The following is a 23,304-nucleotide window of genomic DNA, read 5'->3' as shown; positions in this document are numbered from 1 at the left end:
TTTTTAGGAGTGAATATAATCACAATGTCTATTATAAGACATTGAGTAACAAAAAATTCATTATCCTCGTATTATATGTTGATGACATGTTGATCGTCAGTCATAACATGTTTAAGATCGATTTACTGAAAACTCGGCTATCAGGAACATTCGAGATGAAAGATCTAGAGGCTGCAAAGAAGGTTCTCGGCATTGATATATACAGAGACAGGAAGAGCATGCTTTGCTTATCGTAGGCAGAATAATTTGAGACGGTATTGATTAGGTATGGGATAGACAAGGCAAAGACGGTTAGCATTCCCCATGCAACTCACTTCAGGCTATCTTTAGAACAATGTCCTAAAATAGATGAAGAAAAGCAGGATGTCTCATGTGCCTTATTCAAATGCAGTTAACAGTTTTTTGTATGCTATGGTATGTACTAGACCATAAATTTCATAGGCAATTAGTGTTGTGTGCAGATATATGTCTAACACTAGAAAGCAACACTGAGATGTAGTAAAATGGTTACTTCAATAAGTTTGAGATACGAAAGATTACGTCTTAACTTTTGAGAAAACAGGAGCCAAGTTAGTTAGGTATGTGCATTCAGATTACAGGGGCAACATGGACTCTAGAAAGTTAACTTCAGGTTACTCGTTTGTGCTAGCCGGTGGATAAATCAGTTGGCTGTCGAAGTTTCAGTTTGTGGTGGCTCTTTCCACAACCGAAGTAGAGTATATGGCAATGATAAAGGCGTTCAAGGAAGATATTTAGTTGAGAAGAATGATAAATCAATTGGGGCTTCAGTAGGAAGTCATGCTGGTTAATTGTGATAGCGAGAGTATTATCAATTTGATTAAAAGCTCGGTTTATCACTTACTTACTAAACATATTGATGGTTGTCACCATTTTATCCGACAGGTGCTTGAGGAAGGAGGCGTGACTCTAGAGAAGATTCACACCAACATGAATCTAGTAGACATGCTCACCAAGGTGATTCCTGCAGAGAAGTTCAAGTTCTATACAATTTCTCTGGGTTTGGTGAAGGCATAAAAGGAGGATGAAGTGTGCACGAGAAACAATGATGAAGTTATGATGCAAGGCAGAGATAAGAAAAGAGGACAAGAAGCTATAGGAATAAAGATTGAAGACATGATGGAGATTATTATTTTTTGATGTCTTAAATCAATTTAGAAACAGGGTTTGTCAATGCCATTGACAAACCATTTGATGTCATCGAACAGCTGCTTGATTCCATCGAGAAATTTGGAATTTCTCCAGTAGGTTACTGGACTATTCGTGTACTTGTTCGATGTCATCGAGCTTACTTTCGATGCCATCGAAACTTCAGTTCGATGCCATCGAAAGACCCATCAAAGTGCAATTGAACGTATCACAAAGTTACATAGAGTTGCGTATCTGTAGGATTTGTTTCTAATTTTAATTATGATTCTTCCTAAGGCTATATATAGGATTGTAATTGGAATTTTGGTATATCACAGAGTTTTTCCAATTCATTCCTAGGGTTTTAAGGGCGTAGCTTGGGACAATTTGAGGCTTGTTTGAATCAGGTATCCTCTAAACTCTTATATTCTATGCTTTCATAGTGATTATTTATCGCTTTGTACCATGGTTTTTTTCTTGAAAGGGTTTTCCACGTTAAAATCAGTGTGTTTGCATTGTGCTTAATTGGTGCGATTGCATTACTTCACCTTATTCATCTTTGTGTGCTTCCGCAGTCCCCTAACATTGTTTACACCAAACTTCAAGTCGAGCTCTCACCCTCTCACCCTCCATTTCCTATATTGCATCTTGGCATAGCATCAACCCATCATCTTCCAACCCCCCTCTTATCTTACGCTTCTTAAAATGTATGCTTTATAACTTGTCAGCTTCTTGAATCCTACCACATCAAAATCTTAAGATTGCCCAGTCCTTTTTATTCTATTTTTAAAAGAGCAAAATAACTCCTCGACCACCGGTTGATATGAGAAAATATTCTCCACTTTCACCCCGAATCGAGCCCCCCTAGTCAGCTTCAGATCTTGCCTACAACTGGAAGGACAACGGAAGTCCTTTTTATTTTCTTTTTAAAAGAGCAAAATCACTCTTCAGGTAGATGTGACTAACAACTCTCCACTTTCACCCCCGAGGTGAGTGCCCTAATCCGGCTTCGGATCTTGTCCACAGCTGACTAGATAATGGAAGTCCTTTTTATTTTATTTTTTAAAACATTAAAAGCACTTCTCGGCGTTGCATTCTCCACTTCCACCCCGAGTCAAGGCCCTCTTTAGTCAGCTTCAGATCCATAACCAACTAGATAATAAAATTTTTCTGGAACTTATAATCCCCTAAAATCTCATGTATCCTATAAAGTAGAAACTGGACTTTTGCGCCGATAAAGAAGGTGCCTAACCCATTCCTTCTCTATCACCCATGCTTCTTACTCAAAATCTCCAATTTGTGGATCAATCATAGGAGTCATTGTACAACAATAAGTCTCTAAACCCCTAATCTCTAAGATTCCATAGGGCTTAGCCGATTGTGAAATTCTAAGTAAAAACTGGTTAGCGGTGACTTCAAACTAAACACATTAGATTCTTGAGTCAACCCACTGACAGTGAAGCAACCACTAAGAAGAAAAAAAAAAAAAAAAAAAAAGTCCAAGCATCTCATGCCGCTTTAAACAGAGCAACGGGTTTTTATTGGATACAGTATCCAACATTTGACCAGTAAAAATGTAATCGACAATTAAAATGAAAATTAGATAATGGCCTGAAAACACCCACACACACACACACACACAAAGACGTCCAATAGATGAGAGCTCAGGACCATCCAATCTATATAAGTTGTGGTTATGGATCAGATCAGTGTAGGTCCCATGATTTGGGTCGCCTCATTTGAATTATCCATATGAAACATTGCACTCATCGGGAGAATCAAACAACTCCTTGAATTAACATACACAATGCTGTCTTTTGTTTCATTAAACAGGTCACCAATGGAGTGACATTGTAGTGCTATTGAAGCATACAACTTGCAAACAACATGTCCTTCCCATCCAACATACCAGATTGACCCATTCGAGTTAAGGGTGCTAGAAATACACCATAAAAAACAGAATCAAAATCACCTAACAGTTTTCATTGCTTTCCCTTATTAATTATAATAAATGATAAGGGCATGTTTGGTTGAACCAAATATCATGATCATGATTTATCAGTCTAATTTGTTGCAAATTTTCCTATTTCACAAAATAGGGTGCAACCAAACACATACTAAAATGAGACGCGCACACACACACACGATCCCTGAATAAATTACTGTCTTGACTACAATCTTCGCCTCCAAGAAGTTTGCCCAAAACAACCATGAAGGGGCACATCCGGTTGTACCAAATATCGAGGTATCTCATGATTTAAATGATGCAAATTTTCATATTTCATGAAATTGGGTGCCTAACACACCCTAAGACAAAAACCAAAACACCCTATACAAGATCCCCAAACAAAATGTCTTAACTACCATCTTCGATTTGAAGAAGACGGCTCAAAACAGCCTCTTCCTCGGCCCTGATAAGTTGGTGCTGCCGGAAGTTGAGAAGTGGATCTCCAGTTGTCACTCCTATCGGCCCTTGAACCATTTCCTGATGCGTTGAAACTTCCATTTCTATCATAAACTCCTCTGACTGCCACCGAAGTCTGACCAGACCTCGTTTCTTCAAAAGAACGATTTCCTCTCCCTCGGCCTTGACCATGCAAATCATTGTCGGGTGGAGTATTGTACTGCCAGCTTCCACTCCTATGGGCCCACATTGCATTTCTCAGTTCCCCAAAACCACTGTTCCTCACCTGAATTCCCCTACAAGTCTCCGAACTCCAACTACAATTTGAATTTTCCAGAGACCCTTTTCCTCTCCCGCCACCCCTACCTGACCCCACCCCTTTCCACATTTCTCGTTCCGATGATGGGTCGGATGAAGTTGGATTTCCAACGTTTCCTGTTTCCATCGCATACCTTTGACAATTTTGCAATCTGCCAAGTTTTCATACACAAGTTAAAACAGAATGACTGAATTTGCAATTTTATCATTTCTTGCAAAAGCGACATTTTGAGAAAGAAAATTCACCTATTTTCCTTCGATTGACGGCCATTATATTCATGCCAGAGCACTCTTTGTTTTATATCTGCTTCAGTGATCGTCTGGAGCAGACAATTTTAGTTCAATGAAATTTATACAAATGAATTAGATATGAGCAAAATGAAAGTACATCAGATACGAATCACAAAATCGACTTAACAAATGGTAATTACAGGCTGCATGGATCACTGTGCAAGTACTTTCCAGTTCCCAAAATACAGCCTTATCCATTACTCAGGTGGGTACAAGGGAAGAATGGGGGAGATTAGGGAGGGGGGTGCCCACAGTAAAAACTTCCAGATAGAATTTGGGGTCTGCCGTGCAGTGTATATGTCACCCAAGCAATTAATCAGGTCCAACCCACCAGGAAGAAGGGACACATAAAAATAAACTAGTGCAAAACTTAGGTGGACTATAACAAGTGAATGTAGAGGTTTTAGCCATGATTGTACATTGCTTAATGTGGTGTCCCACCTGACTTTTGGATTGAGATGATTCTTGAGATGTACAATGAAAACGAGTCACCAGATGAACGGTTTGATTCTTCACATACATCTTGGGTGGACCCTACAGAGCTCCAAAGTAGGGTAACTACCATATCTTTGAATGAATGTGATCATTAACCTTCATACAATATAGCACCGTCTCCGAAAGTGTAATTATCTATCTCAGAAAAAAATTGTATTTTCAGAGCCCAAAGTCACTGATTCAATGACAAAATTGAAGAAGAGTCTTTTGCCCAATCACAGAGATGTAATTCCAAATCACACAAATTCAGAGGAATCCATAGGAGCTACGTTTTGCAAGCAAGAAAGGAGAAGGAAGAAGTTGGGGATTTGAGGGGTTTAGAGTGCAATCCAGCAACCAAACACCTTTCTAGCAATCACAAACCAATGAAAACCTCTCTCCGATCTCCTCAATTTTCATTAAAAACTCATAACTAAGTAAAATTGCAGAAAAAGATGGCCTACTATACAAAATATCAGCAACTAAACCCCCTGAACCACCTAACTCATGCTGAGGTTTCAACACCTTAACAACCTAACAAACAACTAACAGAAGATGGACATTACCAAAACACCCTAGAGAAACTTTCTCAAAAGAGGTAAGAACCCATTTCGTCTGTTGAGAATCATTGCCGAGTCCTTATTTAACTAGGTTGATTATTAAGCATGGTTTGGTTGAGTCAAATTAGGAAAGAGGTCAATTAGAAAATTTACTTCTTAAGAGTTGTGGTTTTAGTAGGATTAGGAATAGGAAGCCCACTTCTATATAAAGACCTAGCATACACAAATGGATGCCCCAAAGCAGCCATGAAGGGCATGTTTGGTTGTACCAAATATCAAGATATTTCATGAATAGGGTGCCAAACACACTCTGAAACAAAACCCAAAACCCCCTATCCAAGATTCCCAAAGAAAATAACTGCTTTAACTACCATCTTCGGCTTGAAGAAGATGGCTCAAAACAGCCTCTTCCTTGGCCCCAATAAGTCAGTGCTGTCAGAAACTGAGACGTGGATCTCCAATTATCACTCCAGTCGGCCCTCGAGCCATTTCCTGATGCATTAAAATTGTCATTTCTAATCTGAATTCTAATTACCAGCGAAGTCTGACCGAACCTTGGTTCTTCAAAAGAACCATTTCCTCTACCTTGGCCCCGACCATGCAAATCAATGTTGGGTGGAGTATTGTACTGTCAGCCTCCGCTCCTGTGGGCCCACATAGCCACCGTTTCTCACTTGAATTCCCCTACAAGTCTCTGAACTCCAACTGAAATTCAAATTTTCCAAAGACTCTTTTCCTCTCTCACCACCCTGCTCCCTTTCCACATCTCTCATATCAATGATGGGTCAGATGAACTGGGTTTTCCAACATTTCCTATTTTCATCGCACAACTTTGCTGATTTTGCAATATGACAAGTCTTCATACACAAGTTAAAACTGATATAACCATTGTTCCAAGTATCCCCGATATTATCGGTATCTCCAGCTCAGCGATACCGATAACAGTAGTAGTATCAGAAATTCCAGATATCGGCGATATATCACTAAGTATCGCCAATATTTTCAACTATGTAAATTTCAGGTATCGCTTATATCACCAATGTATTGATATCACCCATGTATAGCCTCTATTTTTTACTGTATAAATTTTAGGTGCCACTTTTATTGCCAATGTATCACTGATATTTTGATAATATCGCTAGAGCTGGACACAAACCAAGCCAGCTTGAAAGCTTGCCTCGGATTGGTTTAAAAAGCTCGGCTTGGATTGGTTCAATTAGAAGTTCAAACCAAACCAAGCCTCGGGGTCAAGCTCGTTTAAAAAAAACAAACCAAGCTCAAACCAGGGCAGTACCAGCTCGGCTTGATTCAGCTCAGTTGATTCGGCTTGATTCGCCTCGTAGATTGTATGCGCAGTCTCCTGTGTTGTGATCCACTTGAGCTTTGGATATGATTCAATTTTGGGATCATGTCCTAAAATGATATGTAAAAACAGATGGACAACATGGATAATACATAATACATATACATGAATGCACTGTTTCCTGTGGTTTGGTCCACCTGAGCTTTGGATATGATTCAATTTTGGATCATGTCCCAAAATGATATGTAAAAATGGATGGATGGCGTGGATAGTATATATACATGATGGTGGACCCACAAAGTTTACTCAATACGCTTAAGTGAGATTCGAATTGGCTGGTGACCTCAACACTCGCCACGTAGCTAGTATCAAAGCTCTGTGGGCCCACCATGATATATGTGTTTTATCCAGTCGACCATCAAATTTTCCATCTCATTTTACAGTATGAGACCCAAATTAAGGAAGATCCAAACCTTCGGTAGACCACAACACAGGTTCCAAACTTATTGGGGTACAAAAGTTTCAGAATCGGTTCGGCTTGGCTCGGCTAGGATATTTGGACCAAACCAAACCAAGCTCAAGCTCGTATAATCTGGACCAAACCAAGCTCAAACAGTAGGGATAGGCTTGAAGCGCGGCTCGTGTAAAGCTCGAACAAGGGTGTCACAAAACAAGCCAAACCAAACTTGGGTCAAACTCAGTTCGGCTCAGCTCGTGTACAACTCTAATTATTAGAAAATCTTCCGCACCAAATTCAAGATATACAACTCACAAATTCATTCTAGCCGACTAATTATCTGGTCAATTGATTCCCGGAATCAAAATATTTGGGGACCTTCACCTATTTATTCCACAAGTGGTTTGTGTTATTATGTTGTGTTTATGGATGATTTCTTTAAATATTACTGGCCATTTCCTTTACATTCACATGCTCAACTTTTGGATGTCTTTGCTAATTTTAAAACCAAAATTGAAAATTTGCTCAATTGCAAAAATCAAGACTTTTATGTCAAATGGAGATGGTGAATTCGTTAATATCAATATCACCAAAAAAAAAAAACTGTTTATTAAAAAAAATTCCATTTCAATTTTTTTATGGGTGCATGGTTGTATGATGAAATGCATGTTTGCATGTGTGTATATGCATGCATGCATGGATGGATGGATGGATGCATAGATGGTTGGTTGAATGTGTGTGCGTGTATGCATGCATGGATGGATGGATCATGCATCTGTTTGTATGGATGTATGTGCATGCATTGATGGATGGTTGGATAAGATGGATGGATCCACCATTTTCCCCATGTTTTCCCAATGTTTCCCTAAGTCAAAGATACGTGCTTTTAGGCTCCATTAAAGGAAAACTTATTATTTAATTCTTAAATATGTAAATGTGTATTTTAGCATCTCTTGAAGATGATTGAAAAGTTCCAACAATTTTCCCATGTTTCTCAAATGTTTCCATTACTGTTACATGCTTTCAAACCTCATTAAAGAGAAACTTATTGTTGGGGATTGAGCTGTGGAATCACACAGAGATGGATTTAGGATAACAATCCAAGAACACCAAGCGAACACAAGAGAGCACAAAGATTTAACATGAAAAACCCTTTCGGGGAAAAACCACAACACAAAGTGACAGAAATCCACTATGAAAGCATAAATTATAAAGAGTAAATACTTACCCGATTCAAACAAGCTTGAATCTCACCCTTGTTTCACCCTTTACAACCCTAGAACCCCTCCTAGAAACCCTTTAGAATACTTTAGGAAGCCTTAGAATACTTTAGAATGGCCCTAGGGATTCCTATTTATAGTTGGGGAACTCCCACTTACCTCCCGAGAAACCGCCTCAAATTTACGCAGTCCACGCATAATCCGCAGACAATCTTTGTAACCCTCGACTAGTTGAGCCAGAGCTTCGACTGATCGAAGGGACCTTCGACTAGTCGAGCCTGTCCTTCAATTGGTCCAGTATCTCAAAAATTTCAATATACTTTGTCGCTGGACTTCGAGCCGAACTTTCTCAAGGCTAATCGAGTTTTCCAGATTTAAGACATTTGTAAACAACAATCTCCACCATGTCTTCAATCTTCAAACGTGTAGCTTCTTGCCCTCTTCTCTTATCTCTTTGTCGCATCATAGCTTCAACTAATGCTTCTCGTGTACACTCCATCATTCTTTTACGTCATCGCCAAGCCCAAAGAAGTTGCACAGAACTTAAACTTCTCTGTAAGAACGACCTTGGTGAGCATGTCTGCCGGATTCATGCTGGTGTGAATCTTCTCCAGTGTTATGCCTCCTTCCTCATGCACCTATCAGATAAAATGACGAAGGTCAATGTGCTTAGTACGAGAGTGATAAACAGAATTTTTAGCAAATTGATAGTGCTCTCGCTATCACAATGAACCGGCACGGCCTCCTGCTGAAGTCTCAACTAATTTATCATGTCTCTTAACCAGACACCTTCCTTAAACGCTTCCGTCAACGCCATATATTCTGCTTCGGTTATGGAAAGAGTACCACGAAGTGAAGCTTCAACATCCAACTAATTGCTCCACCTGCTAGTACAAAGGAGTAACCAGAAGTCGACTTTCTAGAATCCATACTACCTACGTAGTCTGAATCCACATACTCTACCAACTTTTCTCATGTCTTCTCAAAAGTTAAAACATAGTCTTTTGTACTTCGAATGTATCAAAGTAGCCAGTTCACCGTTTCTCAATATTGCTTGCCGGGGTTTGACATGTATATGCTCACAACACTGACTGCCTGTGAAATATGTGGTCTCGTACAAACCATGGCACATATTAATCTGCCAACCGCATTCGAATAAGGCAAGTGAGACATAACTTGTTTTTCCTCATTTGATTTAGGACATTGTTTTGAGGAAAGCTTGAAGTGAGTCGTGTGAGGAACGCTCACCAGCTTTGCCTGGTCCATCCCATACTCGATCAGCACCTTTTCAAGGTATTCCGCCTGTGTTAACAAAAGTCTGCTCCTCTTCCTGTCTCTATGAATATCTATGCCGATAATCCTCTTTGCAACCCCTAGATCTTTCATCTCAAATGTTCCTGATAACCGAGTCTTCAGTACTTTGATTTCAGAAATATCATGACTGGCGATCAACATATCATAAACATACAATATTAGGATGATGAATTTGCCATCACTCAGTGTCTTGTAATAGACACAGTGATCGTATTCACTCCGAGTATATTTCTAACTCAACATGAAAGAATCAAATTTCTTATACCACTGCCTAGGCGACTATTTCAGGCCATACAACGACCTCATTAATCTACAAACTTTTTTCTTTGCCCCTTTAACTTCGTAGCCTTCTGGTTGTTTCATGTAAATCTGCTCTTCCAACTCCCCGCGCAAGAATACAGTCTTAACATCCATCTGTTCCAGCTCGAGATCGTATTGGGCAACTAGTGCCAACACGAATCTATTGGATACTTGCTTAACCACCAGCGCGAATATCTCTGTGAAGTCGATTCATTCTCTTTGAGCATAACGCTTCGCTATCAGTCTCGCTTTATATTTATCCTATTTTCTTTTGAATAACCACTTACATCCGATCAATTTTTGGCCCACTGGAAGATCCACCAGCTCCCATGTGTTGTTTTTGTGCAACGAGTCCATCTCATCGTCCATAGCCGCCTTCCACTTTTCTGCATCAGGCTCATTAAAAGCCTCTTGAATAGTTGATGGATCCTCCTCATCTGTAATGAGGGCATATGCGATATTAGAGTCATCCCTGTATTTTGCTAATAACCTGTGATCACGCGGTGGGTTTCTTTTCACAGATGGCTGTTCTACCTGATCATGTACCTCTGTCTGCGCATTTGTTTCTGCCTGAGTATCATCTGTGTCAATCTGGACGTCTACGATCAACCTTTCTGGTTCCTCTTGCTCCTCCTGATCATTCTTATGGAATAAAGAGCTTTCATCGAACCTGACATCACGGCTCATAATGACCTTGTGTGTGACCTTGTCGAATAACCTATAACCTTTCACACCTACACTATAGCCAACAAAGATATATTTTTTTCTTCTATGGTATAGCTTCTCTCTCAACTAACGGTACATGAGAGTACGCCTCACAACTAAATATGCACAAATCTAAGTAGTCCAGCGTATGACCACTCCATACTTCCTCTGGGATTTTACATTCAATTGTCGTAGACGGGAATCGGTTCACCAAGTAGCAAGCCGTATTAACGGCCTCAGTCCATAAGTCCTTGCCCAACACAACATTACTTAACATGCATCTGGACCTCTCCAAGAGAGTCCAATTCATTCTTTCAGCCACACCGCTTTGTTCGAGTGTGTGGCGCACTGTGTTGTGCCTAATGATCCCTTCATCTTTGCAATTTTCATTAAATTCAATGGAAGTAAATTCTCCACCATCGTCAGTCCTTAAAACCTTTATTTTTTGCCCTGACTGTTTTTCCACCAATGCCTTCCATTGTTTGAATATGGTGAAAACTTCAAATTTACGTTTCATGAAGTAAACCCAAACTTTCCAGGAGTGGTCGTCAATGAATGAAACAAACCATGACGAGCCCCCAACCACAACCACAACCACTGGCGATGACCCCCATACATCAAGTGTGCATAATCAAGCACTCCCTTACATACATGTTTTCCAGATCTAAACAATAATCTAGATTGTTTACCATATATACAATGCTCGCATATACCTAAATCATAATTCTTAAATGATGGAATCAAACAACAATCACATAGTACATTCATGCCCCACTCGCTCATGTGGCCTAAACGAGCATGCCACATACATACAGAAGTGGAATCTACAACAGCTGCTACTACTCTACCTGCTGAAGTGCTTCCAATCAACCTGTATAGGTTTTCGTGCCTTTGCACTCTCATAACCGCGAGTGCCCCCTTTGAAACTTTAAGGACACCATTAAGGCTGGTGAACTTGTACCCTATAGCCTCGAGTGCACCAAGAGAAATTAGACTTTTCTTCATATCAGGAATGTGCCTGACATCAGTCAAGGTACGCTCCATCCCATCAAACATCTTGATGCGTAGAATACCAATAGCCACAACATTACAGGCATTATCATTGCCCATAAAAACCTGCCTACCATCGCGTTCATTGTAACTGGCGAACCAACTCCGATGAGGAGTCATGTGATATGATGCTCCTGTGTCGAGGATCCACTCATCTCTAAGATTGTCATGCAAGTGTCCGACCATAAACACAGACAGAACATCACCTCCACTTGTTTCTTCATTAGATGTGACAACATTAGCCTCCCTGGAAGAAGCTTCTGAGTTTCCTTTCTTCGTTTTAGGATTTGTACAATCCTTCTTCATGTGTCCAGTCATCCCACAATTCCAACACTTTAGTTTTCCTTAGCCCTTGCCCTTGGATTTGGATCTAGGTCTTAAGGATCCTATACCTCGATCAGAATTCCTGCCCCTCGTAATCAGTCCATCAGAAGATGTCTCTATGTTACCGTTTAACTTTCTCATAGCCTTCCCTTGAAGGGCTGAGATAACGGTGTCGACACTCAGGGTTTTATTTGCGGTGCACATTGTGTCCTTGAATGACTCATACGATGTCGGAAGAGAATTCAACAACATACATGCTTGTTCCTCATCTTTGATCACTTCCTCCATATCCAGCAATTTGCAAACCAATTTATTAAAGTTGTTGATGTGGGCCTCCAGATCTCCACCCTTTGCCATCTTGAAAGTATATCACTGTAGCTTCAAGTGTACGCGATTTTCAAAAGATTTCTTTATATAAATATCCTCTAACTTCGCCCATAAGTTAGCCGTAGTTTTCTCCCTCAAAACATTGTAGAGAACCTCATCCGTGAGACATAAACGGATTGATGATAAGGCCTTCTTATCAAGAGTATTCCATTCTTCATTAGTCATAGTAGATTTTCTTTCCTCAAGAGCACCATCCCCACCTTGTTTGGTTAAGGAACTGATCATCTTGATCTTCCATAACTCAAAGTTATTTTTGCCTGAGTACTTCTCAATATCATACCTAGTGCTTCCCATTGATGTTAATCCTGCAGATTCAAATCTGTGCCCCAACGATTTCTCTAATACCACTTGTTGGGGATTGGGCTGCGGAATCACACAAAGATGGATCTAGGATAGCAATCTAAGAGCACTAAGCAAATACAAGAGAGCACAAAGATTTAACTTGGAAAACCCTTTCGCGAAAAACCCATGACATAAAGCGACAGAAATCCATTTTGAAAGCATAAACTACAAAGAGAAAAGACTTAGCCAATTCAAACAAGCTTAAATCTCACCCTTGCTACACCCTTTACAACCCTAGAACCCCTTCTAGAAACCCTTTTGAATACTTTAGGAAGCCTTAGAATACTTTAGAATAGCCCTAAGGACTTCTATTTATAGTTGGGGAACTCCCACTTACGCCCCTCCCTGGAAACCGCCTCAAATTTATGCAGTTCGTGCACAATCCGCGCACAATCTGCATAACCCTCGACTAGTCGAGCCTGTCCTTCGACTGGTCGAGTATCTCAGAAATTCCAATATACGTTGTTGCTAGACTTTAAGCCGAACTTTCTCAAGGCTAGTCGAGTTTTCCAGATTTAAGACATCTGTTAACAACACTTATTATGTATGTGTATTTTTGTACTTATTTGATTCCCAAATATGTAAATACATATTTAGCATCCCCTAAAGTTTCATTGAGAATTCCACCATTTCCTTGTGTTTCCCCAATGTTTCCCTCAATCAACAATACATTTCCGGGTATTAGCGATAATACCTACAATATTGATACATATTTCTGTATCCCCAGCCAGTGATACATGTAACAATGCCAATACTACTAACACTGGATATCAGGCCAAAGAGTACATTTCTACTCCTTGGAGTAGTGAGCCAAGGATCTGAAAACCTTTGGAAGGAGAAGTGATGTTGTTCTTCTTCCTCATTTCTCCTAGAATGACAAGGTAAGACTCTTATAAGATTTTGAAGACACTATCAAAGAGATCAAATTCCTTTCAAGCTCAATTCCAAGATCAAGCATCAAGGACATAAGAAGAAGATGGCTTGTAAGCCACTTCAGCACATTCCCCTCCATCTCCTTCTCAATACTCTCTCTAATACTCAAACTTCTAATTTTCATTTTTTATTTTTTTGCCTTTTGGGGGCAATGAACCATTTGACAAAATTCCAACTAGGGATTTCATTCTCCTTGAGTAGAGACCGCAATATGGCAAATGGAGTAGGATGTTTAACCCCTTCCTACTACATTTCCGTGGTCCTTTGCTAGGAATTTGGTCAAAAGACCATAGCTAAGTCAAATTTCCAAAAATCAAGAGAATCATTACTTTCAATTTTGGGTCACAAACAACAATTTTAGCCTTGAACCATACACAAAAAAGGGCTACGTTGACAAAACTAGCTCTACCATCTAGGTGGGGCTTTGTCCCTATATTGACACATGGTTAAAAAGAAAATGATCAGCAGTCCAAACTCAATGGCAAATATCAGGTGATTGAGATTCCTCTCTCCCCCCAACCCATTTATAGTGTGCAAATAAACTAGCTGAACTAGACTGATATGTGTGCATCCCAAACATACACTGCAGGAATCATCACCAATTAAGAACTAGACTGATATGTGTGCATCCCAAACATACACTGCAGGAATCATCACCAATTAAGAGTGGAGAATGTCTAATATGAAGTTTACAATAAAATACAGCAAAGAACAAAATAGGTAGAAAATGACTTTTAGATAACTTGTAGCAAAACATAAGAGTACCTTTTCAGGCATTGTAACATTTTTAGGTGGCTCAGGAATATGATAATCAAACAGTGGGTTCTCAAACATTGCACATCTGCATCAAAGTCAATAGCCTATGATTAAAAAATAATAATAAATAAATAAAGAAAAATCCTTAGACATTCTTTCCCTGAACAAGGAGGCCCAACATCAATGCACATAGAGAGTTGTGTGACAATCCAGCATGTATTTCCAAATGCAAGGTATTTCAAATGCCATTTTGATATGTTTTTGGCTTCCGGCATACGCCTTGAATGGTGGATGAGGTATGCACCCGTTAGACAGGCCACATGCCTTGTATAGCCGATTCTATAGATAGACGATGTATAAGTAGAAGATTTTGTATTTATCATTTTACCTTGTATAGTCGTTGTAAAACTGTATATATTCAACCCTTCAGGGTTGTCTCAAATACACAGAAAAGCAAAGGAAAATCATTTTCCTCAAAGCCTTCATCGTTTTCTCTTTGTTTACAACACCAACTCATTATGCATACTGACGCTCATAGGAGGAAATTAACTTACACAACATCATTCTCCATAGTGTATTCCATCCCCTTCACGAGAGAGCTGCCATCATCCAAGCATGATTGCTCATCGCATCTCATAAGAAAACCATTCAAGCCATTGCTACAACAAAACATCAATGTAATGTAAATAACATGTCCAATATGCAATAAATGGGTGTGTGCCTTAGAAAGCGTAATCATGTTTTGCATGCAAACATAACAATGTACACAATGCTGGCAAGAAAACCTTTTCTCACTGTCAATGGTCATTTTGTTTATGATCTGCTCATTCCCTGATGCACATGAACATCGAGAACAAAGAGAAGAAACTTGCAATCCTAAATCATGACTGGCCCGAACAAAAATCATTTCGTGCGCCACAACATTCCTTCGAACTTCTTCATCCTACAATGGTTGCAGAAGATAAAACACAATGTCAATACCAAGTACCAACCAAAGGTTTATGTACGCTAATACCAACTTCTGAATTGCCGTTAGTCATACTTTTAGTTTGTTTTCTAGTTTCTCAATCTCCAAAAGAAGGCGTTTCTCATCAATAAATTGCAGCAGTGATAGAACCTGTAAGAAACTTCATGAAGATTCCTTAAGTCCAAATTTCTATGATTGATACCCATGAGAATGAGAATTAATAATTTAAAAGATTGCATTCATAAACATATGACTTCCACGTACACACTCTCCGTCTGTGTCAACTTCAAAATCTGATCCACACAAGAAATTCAAGATGTTAATTACACTAGGGGTATGGCAAGTACAATGCACATGGAGTGAGGAGAGGAGATAAAAAGATAAGGGAGAGATTCTGAGAGGCAGGAGAGATGCAGGAGAAAGGTGCGGCAATGGGATCATCTACTACGCATGTTTTATGATGGCGCATAAAACACCCAATCTCCACAGGGCCCACCATGTTGTGTGTGTGAAATCGGCTCCATCCATCAGGGAAGAACCCTTATGCTTGCACCATACATACAAAATATCAGCCTGATAAAAGACTAATGGTCCCCACCAATGGGACCAGTGTAAAAATAGTTTATGCATTGGGATGTGCTTGAGTTTTCTGCTGATCTCTGTATCTTCACTTCATCCCGGTGATTCACACCTGATGAAGGGTTTTAATAAAGAAAAACACCATGATGGCCACACACACAAAGCCATCATTGGCATTCCATCCCCACTGTTCCCTGTGCTGAGGCTACCTGAGCTGTAAATGTCTGATTTTTGGATGCAGGGCCCAGCATCTTTGAAAGTACCTGATCGACGGCAGATTTTGCATAGGCAACATTGTCGGCCATTATAGCTTTAGTGTTATATGCGCCGCAATCTATGTCATCCTTTGTACAGTAAAATCTCAATTGTTCCCTGACAACCAGGTACATTTCTATGATGAATTTACCCTCGCTCAACCAATGTTGTGAAGACTAAATGTGAGGGTAAAATTGTCCAAAGCCATTGGCTTTATATATAGTAGAGATAACTCGTAAACTTCAGTAAGTTATTTTTATTTTTATTTTTTTTTAAGGGTCTTACCGGTGGGGTAAAAATCTATGATATTTGATTCTGAACAAGTCATTAGAGTCCTATATGCTTCTGGAAGTGCATGGGCACTGCAACAGAAGATGTTAAGTCATGTCTGATGAAATACAAAAGAATATAAGAATCCCGCAAATGGATGCTCACCTTCTTGGCGGAAGGACAGCCATAAGCTGAGCTAACGGTTTAAATGGAGTTCCCAACTGAAAGTCTATCCATGATCCACCAAGGCCCTTGAAATCGGAAGCAAATGGACCAAAATGATGATTGTAATACCTGAAAGCCCAATATCCAACTTCTTTAAACTGGACAATGGACAAGAGAAGTCTGATCAATGTCTAGGAGAGCTGCATTCAACAACCTATCTTACCAGCTCCATGAGCACACTCCTTCGAAATAACAGCGTAGGACCCAACATAGGCCTTCCACATATTTTTGAACCTGCAAATCAAAACTCAGAAAATTAAAGCAATGGAATCAGACAATGTCAACCAAAGGCTGCCACCAACATCCAACAAGCTGATGTAGCATTGGGATAGAATAATTGTATTAGCTACATAGCAGCGACAAGGACAATGATTCAATAATAAATACTAGCATCCCGTAAAATTCTCTTAAATTGAGAAGAAACAGACCACAATCAGTTGCACCTTCTTATTGAAACTGGAGGTTTTAGATATGTTAGGTTATATTTAGCTTTCAAAAGCTAGAAGGTGGGTTGACCCACATGCCAAATGGTTAGGAAGTTGGGGTTGCCATGTTGAGGTAAATAGGTCCAATGCTGAATAACAACCCAGCATAGCCAAGTCAGCTCGACTCAGCTAGATTTCAAGCCAAGTAGCTGGGAAACTCAAATTGCACTTGGAGACTATGCCAACTCGACGCAACTCAGCGAGACTCAAACCAAGCCTCTCGGTTCCTGAGTGGACATTTTATTAAAAATAAAGAAGGTAGGAAAGTGTTTCGAACACCCAACCTCACCAAAGGTAAGCAACGCCCTTAACCAGTGAAGCGTCCATGTTGTTGGTAGTTTTGAGTTATGTTCTATATCACTTACACTAGATTCAACTTATTTTAAATATTGTCAATTTAGGATAACTAAATATCGAAAAGATGTGGGTTGAGTCTTGGATTCAACCCAATGCAGCAAGAACATCAAGCCGAGTTTATGGGTTTTTGAACTTGGAGGCCACAAACAGATGATGAAATTAGTTGCCCACTCAACACCATGGAGTTTGAGATATGACTGCTAGATGAGATGATTCAAGATGCATATATTTGAACAACAGTAATTGATGTACTATAAAACATAATATTTTTATTGACATGACCATTTTGTCTCTTATTTAAATGAAATAAAACCCAATAGGCGTCTGTTATTCTCAAGCTCCAAAGTTCTCTTCATCCTATTATGTTGCCCAATGTGGTTTTGAAACTTGAAAGTGTGGGCTTCGTTTTTTCCTAAGCTTTTATGCAGCTTGGATGGATTATAAGCATTCAAATAAGGAGCAAAGAGTAATTTGTTTATCTATCTATATATTGACATGATTTAGGGTAATGCTGATGTCCCCATCTTCATGGGGACATTAGCAATATCCCCAATGCTTTTAAACGATTCATCGAATCATTGGTGGAGTGTAAGAAATTACCCCAATCTTTTTCTTTCTTGCTTTTTTAAAGGACGACAATCTTATTAGAAAGCAGCAAAGCAAAAGAACACAGAAAGAAAAGAAAATGAAAGGGAAAACAAAGAAGAGAAAAGAGCCCCAAAAAGCATTCAAAGTGCTACACCCCAAACAAAGAGGAACCCTCCATCTTAGAAGACGCCACCGTCCATTCCAGAACATTCGACTTAGCCCGGCGGAAAACAGCTTGCAAGTTTCCACATAAATTTCAAAATCATCTGTTGTTCCATTCTTTCCATAAGCCCACATCCTGGCTAGAAGAGAGAGCCTCCAAACCGCTGCTCAGTTGTTACTGGGGCTGCTGGCATGCCATTGACTGAAAAAGCCATTGATCGACCATGGCATGACCCAATAAATATCAAACAGACGAAAGAAACTGGCCCAAACTTCCCTAGAAAACGGATAGTGCAAAAAGAGACAATTCACTGATTCTTCATTCTGCCAGCAAAGGGGGCAAGCGTTGACGATAAACAGACCCCTCTTCCTTAGATTGTCAATTGTCAGAATTTTGTTCCAACCAGCTAGCCATTCAAACGCAGCGGCCTTAGAAGGGGCTTCGTAGGAGCAATGACCCCAATCATGGAATGGCCAATCATCAATAAGAATACCACTTCAAATGGTTGAATCTATAGTTGCCTAAAGCATGAAGTCACGCAGCAATACATTGAGGTGCAGGATCAAGGAAGCATCTGTTTCAAAATGTTAGCGAGTATAAACAACTAGGAAGCATAAAGTAGGAGTACGAGTCCGAAGCACAAATTGTAGAGGGTAAGTGACAATGTATAGGATCAACAGATTGACGAACCCCGGCCTTTGCTCACAAAAGAAAACAAGGGAAGAAAAGGGAGAACGAAATTAAAGGAAAATCAGATAGTATTTGGATTGCAAATTACAATGCAAACACCCACCCAAATTCAAGGAGAAGGGCTCGCTAGCATCTTGCTAGATGAAATAAAATTTTAATTTAATTCAAACCAAAAGTGCTTTACAACTACTGATGAGAATAGTGATGCCAACCATTCACCATTCCAAGCACCATATGAACAAGTTGCAGTACAAAAATGTTGGACCCACATATTCAGTACATAGGGACGGCCCCACAGAAGTGCATGCAAAACCAATTTGTATCAGTCAATGAGAATTTTTCTATTTTGGGTCAGAACACAGTAAGGGTTCACCATTTGATTGACAAATCAAGCCAATTCCAGCAGGAGGTGTTGGCAAAGGAAGCAGAACAGAACAGAAATGACATTATTTCCAATTTCTAACATGTATGCATCGAAAGGAGAACCAATGCACAGAACAGATATGAAAAGGACATGTACTTAGACACTACAATCGAAATCATGGTGGAAGAACAACTACAATAATTCAAGGTACCAGGTTCCATATATCAAGGCAGCTTAACATACAATTTCTTTCCGTTTGGTTTCAATTTCATCAGGCTTTTCTACAGAAAATTTCTCCTTATAATATTGAGCTTTCCAACCTTCAGAACCGAGATTGACCTGTGGCAAAGACATACACAAACCCATGATCCATTAAGAAAAACAGAAGATGGTTCTAGCTTTCATGAATTAAAAATCCAATATTACAACCAATACACCACATTAAGGGGGCCTATCCAAACAGTTAGAATCAGCCAATGCAAGAAATTTATGTGATCCAAACCATCCATCATTCCAAACATCGGACCCACATCTACAGTATATTGGGATGGGCTGCCTAAGGCTATTAAGCACTGTAATTTTCCTGACATCAAGCATTGTATGTTACTCCATTTGCATGTAACCCACCTAAAACCATACGGAACTAACCTTATCTGTAAGCAGGTTATTTTTTAACAGGTCTGATTTCTGTTGAAGCAAATCCTTTAACTTTTGTATGAATTCCTCGGTGTCCTCATAATACTAGAAGACAAAAAAAGAATCATGTGAATACACATAATAAGTTAGAATACATCTCTAAAAGAATATCTACAGCCAGACTGATAACTGTTTCACGATGATGTGCCTGTCGGTATAAAATGCAGGAACCCAAAACTAGTAAGATCGAGACAGACGGACTTACATCAGTTACCGAACATCTGATACTTGAAAGACCATTAAAGTCCAATGAATGGGAATTTAGTTGGAATTTTGAGTCTTCTTCCTGTATGAGAATGTATTGCAACATTAGTTCCATGACACTGTAAATGAAAGGGAATGGTCTAATAGCATGGTGGCCGAAGGATATCCAATTCTCACCACATTATCAAAATCTTCTTCACCCCTGTCTTCAAGAATCTCACGCAGGATCCGATCAAGCCTACGCTGCAACACCAAAAGAGGAAAAAGCAAGGATCAACCAAGCTGTTCAAGAAAAGGCTTTTGGGGGGCATTTGGATTATAAGTTACTTAAGATAAGCTACTTATGCCTCAAGTAGCTTATCTTAGTTTCTACTTATTAAGAAGATAAGTATGTTCGGTAAATTACATACTTATCAACTTCTCCTCGCTTTCATCTCTCCTGATGCCTCTCTTCAACAACTTATGAAAAGTAGAAAAGCTTTAAAAAATTAACTGAAGTGATTATGTACTTTCAAGTAAAAAAGCTACTTATAACTAATCATAAACCAAACTTATCTGAAATAAGTTAGCTTTTTTTTTTTTCTTTTCTTTTTTTAATTCGCACACACCATTGCTAGTACACACCCCACTTGGGAATCGATACCAAGACCTTAGTTTTGAAACAATGTTATCTTCACTCAGTCTACCACTTGAGCTATGGATCGGTGTATCTGAAATAAGTTACTTATCTACTGTTGTAAGTAGAAAAAGTATAAGTAACTTAATTGATGGTATCCAAACAGGGCCTTAGCAAAAGCTATGTTATGCAGTATTGTAACTACAGAAGTTCTACAAAAAAATTTATAAGAATGCCACCTAAAAAGATTTGGAAATTAGTTACAGATGGTAATTTTAAATTTTAAAAAATATATATATAATAATAAAAAATAAAAAATAAAAAATCCTTCTTTTGAGCTTTACACTGGGGGTCAAAGTGACGCATTCATGTCCAAAAGCATGGGAGGATCCAATTCCACAGAGTTGAAGCATTTGCAAGGACTGCAATTCCAAATAAAAATTTTACCCTACATGTACCAAAAATATGTATTATGTGTCAAATTATACTTTCTACACTATAACGTTGCCCGAGATATTTGGGACTACTCCTTTGCGCTCATAGGTATGATGCGGGTGCTAAATGTGTCTATTAACGATGAGATTAGAGGGTGTAGGGTACAATCACAATACATGGAGCATTTTGTGAATGATAACTCCCTTGGCCATCCCATTACGACGGTTGACAGAGAGAAATAGTAGGACATTTGGTAAAAGAAGCTCGCCTGTGGGAGTTTGATGTAGAGCGGATCACAGACACTTTCATGGCAAAGATGGACGAGTGAAGGCCTTATCGGAGGTGGAAATGATCCGGACCGTCAAGACCTTAAAGCAATCATATCTCGCAAACCGGGACGAGTTTTTCGACATATTGTATATGAATTTGGGGTAGCAGGATTTGCGAGATTCCATCAGATCAACGGTCAAAAGTCCCATTTAATTTCATTTTTACTATAAATAGTAAGTTTTAGTTGGAGTATAACTTTTGATCCTTCGAGTTGTAGAAGTCCTGCCCAAATTGGACACTTATTATTTTTGGCCAAAACCATGAAGTCTAGCAGGAATAGAGATCATCTATAAATAATAAGTTTACTATTTATTGTAAGTCACGTTTTTAGGGTGTTTGAGTTGGAGTCTAAGTAGTGTTCGAAATATCGGTATTGTGCAATGTATCGCACCCTTGGTATACAGATACGTATCGGTTATCGCACGGGATAAATCGTTCGTATCGCGTAATTTATTGCACTTTTTGGGAAACATTGGGGAAATGTTTGAATTTTTCAATGGAACTTTAGAGATTATTAAAAATAACCTTAATACACACTTTTAAATCATAAAATCTCAAAAAAAAAAAAAAAAATTTGCACATAATAGGTTTCCTTTGTATAGTGTCCTAAGTTATGCGCTGTCCGATTGAACTAAAACAACTATATTCAAATATGTTGCATAACATTTATAAATGCATCAAGACGTGTATCCACACCGTCCATCTGTTTTGCCACCTTAATTTACGGCACCATACCAAAAATGAAGCATATCCAATTATCAAGTGGACCGTGCCATTGGAAACAGTATTGATTGAAGGCCCTGCCATTAAAACCTTCTTAGGGCTTACCTTAATGTTTTCATAGTGTTTATTTACCATCCAATCTATTGATAAGTTCACATAAGCCTGGATGAAAGGAAAAATAAATAAATAAATATCAAATTGATCCAGAACTTTTGTGGCCCATTAATAGTCAATCACAACTTTTTCCTTTGGTATGGTCCACCTGATAATTGGATGTGCTTCGTTTTTTGGATAATACACTAAAATGATTTGGAAAAATGGATGAACGACATGGATACAGAATACATACATTAAGGTGGGCCCCCCATTAAGGGCCGCACGTCATGGGTGAGTATTGGCTCAAGCCTAATCCACTCTCTGATTCCTAAAGTTGATATTTTACTTTTTGATAGGTCTTGGCTCAAAAAATGAAGCAAATTGTGTGTGCCCCATGCATTGTATCCATGCCGTCCATACATTTTTTTGGATCATTTTAAAGCCTGAGGAAAAAATGAGGCAAATCCAAAGATCAAGTGGACCACATTAGAGGATGTAAGTAATATGGTGGGACCATGACTGTGGGGCCACCTCGACATAATATTGTGTATATACACCGTTAATTCATTTTGGCATATTATTTTAGGGAATGTGCCAAAAAATGAGGCAAATCCAAAAATGAGGTGGACCGCACCACACGAAAAAGTGGTCATTGAATGGCCACTATTAAAAAAAATTTAGGGGCTACGAAAGTTTTGGATCAAGCTAATATTTATGTTTTCCCTTCATCTAGGTCTATTAGATCTTATGAACAGATTAGATTGCAAAATAAAATTCACAATGGGCCCTAGGGAAGCTTCAACGGTGGATATCATTGCCAACACGACTTCTTGTCATGTGGTCCACTTGAATCTTATATTTAACTCCATTTTAGGCTTATACCCTAAAATGACCTATCAAAATGGATGGACAGTGTGGATAAAACACATATCATGGTGGGCCCTACATAGCCTCTGACTAGACCGTCCGTTGAGGTT

The 23,304-nt window shown here is 39.1% G+C and overlaps 1 protein-coding gene across 3 annotated transcripts in view; it reads right to left on the bottom strand.

Moving 5' to 3' along the window:
- Positions 1 to 3,098: 3,098 nt before the first annotated feature.
- The window catches only part of LOC131234818 (5'-3' exoribonuclease 3-like), a 35,716-nt gene continuing 15,510 nt past the window's right edge, over positions 3,099 to 23,304 (bottom strand). For 2 of the 3 annotated variants that reach the window (XM_058231792.1, XM_058231793.1), the window contains 14 exons: positions 20,305 to 20,370; positions 20,129 to 20,209; positions 19,876 to 19,968; positions 19,471 to 19,566; positions 16,744 to 16,814; positions 16,521 to 16,649; positions 16,371 to 16,447; positions 15,516 to 15,544; positions 15,327 to 15,401; positions 15,070 to 15,227; positions 14,839 to 14,943; positions 14,294 to 14,369; positions 4,115 to 4,188; positions 3,099 to 4,020 (listed from right to left, as the gene is read on the bottom strand). In XM_058231792.1, coding sequence (XP_058087775.1) covers positions 3,507 to 4,020; positions 4,115 to 4,188; positions 14,294 to 14,369; positions 14,839 to 14,943; positions 15,070 to 15,227; positions 15,327 to 15,401; positions 15,516 to 15,544; positions 16,371 to 16,447; positions 16,521 to 16,649; positions 16,744 to 16,814; positions 19,471 to 19,566; positions 19,876 to 19,968; positions 20,129 to 20,209; positions 20,305 to 20,370 — 1,644 coding nt within the window. In that variant the 3' untranslated portion in view covers positions 3,099 to 3,506. Of the gene's footprint in view, positions 4,021 to 4,114; positions 4,189 to 14,293; positions 14,389 to 14,838; positions 14,944 to 15,069; positions 15,228 to 15,326; positions 15,402 to 15,515; positions 15,545 to 16,370; positions 16,448 to 16,520; positions 16,650 to 16,743; positions 16,815 to 19,470; positions 19,567 to 19,875; positions 19,969 to 20,128; positions 20,210 to 20,304; positions 20,371 to 23,304 lie in introns of those variants that run through there. The other variant, XR_009165789.1, reaches the window with a different exon arrangement.

The sequence above is a fragment of the Magnolia sinica genome, chromosome 19 (genome assembly GCF_029962835.1).
Source record: "Magnolia sinica isolate HGM2019 chromosome 19, MsV1, whole genome shotgun sequence".
In the NCBI taxonomy this organism is placed as follows: Eukaryota; Viridiplantae; Streptophyta; class Magnoliopsida; order Magnoliales; family Magnoliaceae; genus Magnolia; species Magnolia sinica.
This window is presented reverse-complemented; position numbering and strand designations above follow the sequence as displayed.